An 8,216-nucleotide genomic window follows, 5' to 3' on the forward strand; every position below is an offset into this window, starting at 1 on the left:
TAGTAGTAGTAGTAGTGTCAACAACACTGGGAATACCCTTGACCTAGCATTGACCTCTGACACCAATACTGCTAAGAACAGTACACGGCGCGAGAGGTGACCGTCAGGGAGTTGTGTGAAGGTCACGTGAAGGGCAGTCTCGCTCCAGGTACGGCATCGTGTTCCATTTTACTAACTTTATTCCAAACTCGACTGGAATTCTTATTTTTTCCTTGCTTGACACGTACGAAATCCTTTTACCTCGCTATGATAAGATTTAGCTATTGAATAACGAAGAAAAACACCTGGGTTGGTTTCAATATGTTTTCATTTCGCAACAGCAGTCTCAGTTCAAGATTTCCGTGTTTTTCAGACCGGATGTTATCGCGTGCAGTGCTTTAGTTTTTATCGCCGATGCTAATGTAGGAATAGTGGAAATATGGGTTAATAAAAAAAAAGTCTACAAAAATAGTTTCCAGCCCCCTCCGCGCTATGACGTCAGAGATTAAATTCCTCTTCAATGTATCTTTCATTTGCGTCAGATGTGGGCCATACTGCACCTTACCTCGTTTGTTCCGATATACCGCCACAAAACAGATAAAAAACTAAAGCCCTGAAGGTGTGGCTGAACCAATTAGCTCCGTTTTGTTTATCAGAACGTTTGCTATGGTGCCAAGGTGACGGTTACTAGTGAACTGTTTGAACGCCATACTCAGGCCACTCTGATGACAATATTTACCTCGTAGCCTGCAGAAAATTACCTGTTTGACTATGACCCCCCTGTTTATTCATCAAAGGAAGATGAATTTATTGGTATATTCCCCTCCCTAGTAGAAAACATGGGCTCAATGAAACGCCGCGAGAAGATTGCATCATACGCAAACGCAGTGCCGCACAGAGACAACCAATGAGAACGCTTGCAATAATCAGAGTCGCGCTGGCATTGGCTACCAGACGTGAGCAGCTAGTGACGTCACCAGCTCCCAGGGAAACCCTCAAAGAGTCGAGGTGCCTGTTACGCTTTTAAGGAATATACAAATCATACATACCAGCCAAAATTACTTCGCTTATTCTGAACATTTATTGGCTTAGAATACGATGCGATTTTGTATTTTTGAGAAGGCATGATCTGACGAAGGGTGTAAGTGGAGTTTAGGTAAATATTTAAGTTTCTCCACTCGCTATTCGGCACACGATGCCAGGAAATAGGTCGGCCCTCGACAGCTGATCGTGGTCGCTGTGTCGTGCTGGTGGCGCTGTGTTGCTCCTCCCGATACAGCAGGACGCACGTGGATCCCGAACAAGAATCCTGGGACCCGCTGAGCCACAGAGACAGAGACTAGAGGGAGAGCCAGTTTGAAACACGAGAAGGTGGGAAGGCGGTTTAGTGGTGTGCTTTATTCCTCGCTAGGACTTGGTTCGGTGCGGACGTGTAGTGGTGGTGCTCTAGTAAACAATGGCGAATGAAGGGAACACCAGCCTCTGGGTTTTCGGGTACGGGTCTCTCTGCTGGCACCCTGGTTTCCAGTTTGGGGCCTCGTCAGTGGGATACATCAAGAACTACGTCAGGAGATTTTGGCAAGGGAACTCCACACATCGGGGTGTCCCAGGCAAGGTAAGGTTCATTAGTTCCCTCCTCCTAGTTTTAACATTTTGTCGTGTTTTGCTGTAAAAAAAATGGTGAAGCTCAATTATTTCTTCAGCTTTCTAGCTCCCGAGGCCATATTTTCATGTCTTGAGTCGGTGGCATACACGCATCCTCCCACGACCGTTACTTCAATTGCCATAATGATCTCCTGGACTTCGTCACTTAAACAAGGGTCGATTTACGGTCTTCAGTGTGAATAGTTGTATTAGGGGGGCCTGTCCTGCTCCCATAGCCCTCCGCTGTCCCCCATACAAAATCTTGATCCCATCTTGCAAGGTCTAGATGCAATATTGATTAACTGTGTCCGCTTTCACGTTCACTATCTTCCCAGTGAGTCATAATTTCGTAAAACATTATCATTATATTTATTTGACAGCCTGAGTAATGAAACTGAAGTAAATGATAAGCAATAGGCCAGCTTTTAAAATATTTCCGCACTCGTATGTTCGTGGTCGCTCCTGGTGGTATGTGGCAACTCTGGACGATCGATGCTACTTTTACTTTCACTCCCTCCTCACACGAAACAATATTTCTCCTTTTCTTTTTCCTTTTCATGGTTTATTGCTCGCTAGGCTTAAGGCAGTGGGTTTAGGGGAAAGGCAGAGGTGGGGAGGAAGGTGGAGAAGAGGTGGATGGGGGGAAAATTGGAGGAAAACGCCTAGGAAATGGCAGTATTGTAGAGAGTAGGCGTTGAAAAGGATGTTTGTTTTCTGAGTCTCCAATGTCATTTGCTCGGCTTTATTGATTTTTATTGGTGCAGCAGTTCAAGAAGAGACGCAGATCGGGGTGAGGGGAGCGAATGGAGGGGAAATACCAGGAAAATAAGATGGGGATGTGCCAGAAAGAGAGAGGGAAGCTTTTACGAACGAAATGCTTTATAAACAGTACGTGACTTCTGTGTGATTGTGTTTCTGTCCATCAACGTTTCCTTAGCAAGAGTTAAACACATCTTATATTTTGAAATGCGATATCAGACGTATTAACAGTACGATATTAATCACTAAGATGGCGCCTGTTTAATTCTCAGCTACCAGACGATTTTATTCAAGGGGATACCTCGTAGTGAAGGGGTTAATGGAGGGTGTTTCCGATCATTTTATTTTCCACGTTGAATAGAGGTAATGTTCATGTGGATATTGCCTGTATAAAGAAATGCAGGGAGTAAATAAGTAAAGACGTAACTAGGCAAAGCTACTTAATCTAGTAAGTCACCATTTTAACTTGTGAAACGCAATCATCCTATTAACCAAAGTCGATATATCATCTTAACTGCTGAAGTGTAACCAGCCTATCTTATGTGTATGATATTTTAATTAAAGGAACTGAAATCTAATCATCCTGACTTTGAATTAACGAAGCAATTCTGGATAACCCAACCAATCAAGAGAAGACCATATATTAACACATTAATAAATCATGTTAACAGTGACATAACCACCCTAGTCTATAAATCTGCCATATTTTAATTAAAGAAACGAGCCTGGGAGATCACATTTCCATGCGTGAGATTGTGTGTGCAAAACAGGGCAAAAATGGAACTCGTTTGACCAGCTAAACAGGGTGAAGAAGAAGCCTGAGGTTGGGGCTGGATCACCTTTTGCCGCGAAACTTGTAAACAGTGATTTCTGGTTTGAAGGGGGGGGGGGCGCTATTTTTCTTCTAGTCACCCTTTTTTTGCTGTATTCAAACTTGTAAACAGTGATTTCTGGTTTGAATGGGGGCACTGTTTATGTTCTAGTTACCCTTCTTTTGTTGTAGTCAAACTTGTAAACAGTGATTTCTGGTTTGAAGGAGGGGGACTGTTTATTTTGTAGTCAGTCTTCTTTTGCTGTATTTAGCGGTTAAGTTACATTAGCTTATTCGTCTGCTGTCTAAATATTCCCCACACTCACTCATCCTATTCACGCTTAGCCAACATGTCTGTCTGTCTGTCTGTATCGTTCACCACTCATCGTCAGCCAAATGCCACTCATTCATTCCTCTTATTCACCGTCAGCGTATCACTCTATCTTAACCATCAGTTAGCATATCACTTATTCATCTTATTATCCGTTATTCAATATATTCTTTCATCTTACTGAGCATGTCACCCACTCCTGTTATACACTTGTTTTATTCACCATCACCCAGCATGCCTCTCTCTCTCGTCCAGTATGCGTCACTTCCTCCACACTACTCCATTCTGACCTCAGCCTCCCACCTCATGACGTCACCACTGACCTTTGACCTTTTTGCGCATTCTGGGCTGTTATAATTGGAGCGGAACTGGTCAGGGAGGTGTGCAGGGGAGGCGTGGGTGAGAGAGAGAGAGAGAGAGAGAGAGAGAGAGAGAGAGAGAGAGAGAAACGAAAGCAACGAAGAAAACTGTAAGATCGGAATAGGAAATGTGGGAGAAAGAGAGGTGTGAGAGGAAGTTTGCTAGTGTGTGTGTGTGTGTGTGTGTGTGTGTGTGTGTGTGTGTGAAAAGGATGTCCGGTTCTCCTTTTTCTTTACCAGGCTTCTTCAAACGTTCACCACCTCTTAATCCTTTATTTGTCGCAGCGTCATCTCTTTGTGATCAATTTTTATTCATGCAGAAGTGAGTCATAGAGGCCAGAGTTAATAGTTTCCCTCCCTTTCATGGTCACGTCAACTTTAGTACCGTAATGTATTCAAACACTAAATTTTTATTCAACTGCATGAATTACAAGTCGGAGGAAGTTGTTTATTATTATTGTTATTATTATTATTATTATTATTATTATTATGAGAAAATTTGGTGATAGGATTTTGATGATAATGACTAGTTTGGTGCTATATATTTTCCCTTTCATTATTTTTAAATCTAGTGGGATTAAGATGACCGATATATAGATTTTATTGATGATGGCCTTAGATAATTACCCTATAATTACTCTCGAATTGCTAGTTAGGTTAATGATGGTGATGACTGTGACGTCAATTATGTCTTCAAATTACTCTTATTGTTTTGCAGCCTGGGCGAGTGGCGACGTTGATTGAGGAGCCGGAGGTGAGTACTGCTATGCTCTTTGTACTCACTTTGAACTCATTTGGTCGCTTTGAGCTCATTTGGACCCACTGAACACCTTGAGGGGTACGGTATGTGTCAGGTTGGAGTTGTCTTTAATTTATAGGTTGTGAATACTTGGTTCTGTGCACTGTTGTATCCTCTTTTGAATTCTTATAGTACTCATTTTGGACTCATTTTGAACTCCATCATATAACCGGTTTAGGTTTGCATTAGTGATCGTGTTAATTGTTATTCTTGTGTACTTTACGACTCCTATTTGTATTAATTTTGAACTCTTTGGACTCATTCTGCACTCAAACATCTTCAAACTGATGTTAGCGTGAACTGTATATACTGTATTTGCATGACACGTGTGATTATATACGAATTGGTGTTTATTTTGTTTAAAGTTTGGTGTACATGAATAGAAAAATTATCGATTAGTAGGTGGGTGAACAGAGAAACTACCTGATTTGTGATAATTGACGGTACGGAAAAATGGATGGAAAAATAGATTCATTGTGTAAGTCGACTTGAGAGATAAATACATAACTACATCAGCTGTATGTAGATAAATTACGTGTGAATATGACAGGTAATTTAACTGCGAATATGACATAGTTACAAAGAAACATAGCTGAGGCATTTGAAAACAGTTCTCTTTCAATATTGTATCAAACACAGAAGCGAAGAAAAAGTCCATACATTTACCAATAACGTATAGGATAGTTAACATTATATTTATAGTTAAGGTAAATGCGAAAGTGAATTTAACTTATTTATAATTATACCAGATATGAATGAATATAACGTTATAATTGTAGTTATGCCAAATACGAAAGCGGATTTAACATTATATTTGCTGTGCGGTAAATACAAAAGCGAATATAACAAAAAAGTTAATACCGATATGAACATATTTCTGTGGATTAGGTAGGTGACAATTTTTATTTATATAGAAAAACACGAAAGAGAATTAGATATGCAAAAACACGAGAGAACAGAACGAAAAATAAAGCCAAGAGGTTAACTTGGGTTTTATTTATCAGCTGAAAAAAATCGTCTGGAATCATCTGGAATAGAGACCTAGAGTAATCCCGACCGTGAGGGGGTTAATAATGGTGCTATACCCCTTTCACTCCAGCTTGGCTTAAGTCTGTCACCTCTCCATCTTGAATGCTGAGTTGTAGAAATATATATTGACACATATAATGCATGTCATGAAGAAGTGCAATGGGGAGGATAGTAGAATTGTAACATCGTCTTATTTTGCCACTGAGCTACGTGAAACAAGTTACAAAAGAACGAAAATTTGGGCCAAGTTAAAGTAAAAGGAGTGGAGAGGTATATGCGAGAGGGGGTGTGTGAGCTGGGAGCAGGGCAGTGAAATGTGTGAGGACAGGGCGACATGGAGGCTATTTGTTTGTGGCCACCCCCTACGAAATTAAGGTGTCTAGCAATAGATAGATAGATAGATTAAAGTGAATGGATTTTAGTATGAACATTCTGGCTCTGTGACTCACGCACAGCTGAATATAATCGTCTGACGGATGTTCAATAAGGCGGATATGACTCAGGTGAATGAAAATCGTCTGCCTTTACTAGAAACAAAACGCCGGGGATTATTACTGCGGCAGTGGGTGAGTTTGAACAGGATAATACCGGCTGGAGAGACTTGATTGGGTGGCACCATTTCCACTTGGCACGCTGAGGTAGACGATTGTTTGTTGTTTGTTTGCGGGGTTGTGTGTATGCCTGTTTGCCGGATGGGTGAGTTGAAAGGTGTTAAATATAAAGGTAATTATGGCGATGGTTTGATAATGTTCGTATGTGTAAGAATTTCAGGGTAAGGCGTGAAAAATGTGGAGTACCCTATGCAGAGATAACAGACGCAAGATAACCCATGATATGGGATGATAACGGCGATGACGGTACGCAAGCTACAGTTTTGGCGTTGGCGGTGCAGTTTTGGCGTAAATGATCATGGCGTAGGGCGTGAAACAGGGGCAAAGGCGTAAGATTTTTCTGTGTACATTTTTAGCTTGCATACTTGTACAGTTGCCAAGGAGAGAGAGAGAGAGAGAGAGGATGTTGCAGTCAAGTTAATATAGAAACATGGGAGAGAGAGAGAGAGAGAGAGAACGCTCCCCCAAAAATACCGCTTCTGTTTTCTGTCTACTAGTTAAAAATCTCTGACATATTGCACCTTACGTAAGCTAGGCGACAGTGGACCCCTCTTAGCACCTTTTTCTAAGTGATTTATTTTGCACCTCAGTAACTTCAAGGGATACTAAAGGATATTGAGTGGTAATGTGCAAAATAAATCGCTAGGGAAGAGGTGTTACGCGTCTCTGAAAACTAATACACATCCAGGTTTCAGATATAATTATTTGTTTTGCTAAGGTATATATAGTTATTGTTCTGAATTTATCTAGGGCAATAAAATGATCTATATTAATGTACAGAATAAATCGCTAGGGAAGAGGTGTTGCGGCCTAAAAACCACCTCACTTCCTGATTTCAAAGACTGTGATTATTTTGGTGTGATTTATAGTTACTGTTGAGAATATTTCAAGGGATTCTTATCAGGCATATCAAACCAAGAGCTCTCTGGCGTAAACTAGTTATTTCTTTTCTTTCTTTTTATTTATTTTTTTTTTTGGTAATGGAAGGAAGAAGGAACCAAAGGCCAGGAGCCCGAAAAGTGTTCCCTCCAAGAAAGAAAGAAAAAAAAACGGCCAAATTCAAGATCCGTTCATTCCGAGATGCCTGGACACACATATTCCTTAGCGTAACACTTATTCCTTAGCGATTTAGTTTTCATAGTGTCCCTGAACGTTCTCTTCTGTGCTATTAATCTTCTTTTTAGTATCGTTATAATCTGTATGAATGACACACAGGAGGCTATTAAGGCTTAATGTTTAGAAAAAATCGCCAAGGAAAAGATGCTACGAAGAAATACAGCCCTCTTAAATCCACCTCACACAGCTGTTCGAATACTTATTTTTTTTTTTTTTTTGCTAAGTATATGCTATTTTGAATGATATTAATTGCCGAATGTTAAAGGATTACAGTTTTATTTATTGGTGGGTAGTAAAAGGCATTCCTTATCTCTCAGAATTTACATTAGAGTTGCAGATACCGCGTTCCGAGTGATAATGATAATAATAATAATAATAATAATAATAATAATAATAATGATGATGATGATGATGATAATAATAATAATACCATGATAGATAACATTAATAGATATGGAGGTATTATACTTGGATGACCTTGTAATAAGTTACTTTACTGACTCGACTACCTTGTTCAGATTACCTTTTCCAGTATTACCTTGTTCATAATTACCTTGTCCAGTATTACCTAGTCCAGGTTACCTCGTTCATTATTACCTAGTTCAGGGTACCTTGTTCAGTATTACCTTGCTCAGATTACATTGTTCAGTATTACCCAGTTCAGATTACCTTGTTCATTATTACATTGTTCAGATTACCTTGTCCAGTATTACGTTGTTCAGATTACCTTTTCCAGTATTACTTTGTTCAGATTGCCCAGGTCAGATTATCTTCTCCA

General features: G+C 40.1%; 1 protein-coding gene across 1 annotated transcript in view; it reads left to right on the forward strand.

Moving 5' to 3' along the window:
- Nucleotides 1-1,295: 1,295 nt before the first annotated feature.
- Nucleotides 1,296-8,216, forward strand: part of LOC145407150 (putative glutathione-specific gamma-glutamylcyclotransferase 2) — a 44,535-nt gene continuing 37,614 nt past the window's right edge. The window contains exons 1-2 of the mRNA XM_080278168.1: nucleotides 1,296-1,594; nucleotides 4,602-4,637. Coding sequence (XP_080134294.1) covers nucleotides 1,436-1,594; nucleotides 4,602-4,637 — 195 coding nt within the window. The 5' untranslated portion in view covers nucleotides 1,296-1,435. The remainder of the gene's footprint in view (nucleotides 1,595-4,601; nucleotides 4,638-8,216) is intronic.

The sequence above is a fragment of the Coenobita brevimanus genome, chromosome 72 (genome assembly GCF_032717465.1).
Source record: "Coenobita brevimanus isolate Jiangsu-jjx chromosome 72, ASM3271746v2, whole genome shotgun sequence".
Taxonomy (NCBI): domain Eukaryota; kingdom Metazoa; phylum Arthropoda; class Malacostraca; order Decapoda; family Coenobitidae; genus Coenobita; species Coenobita brevimanus.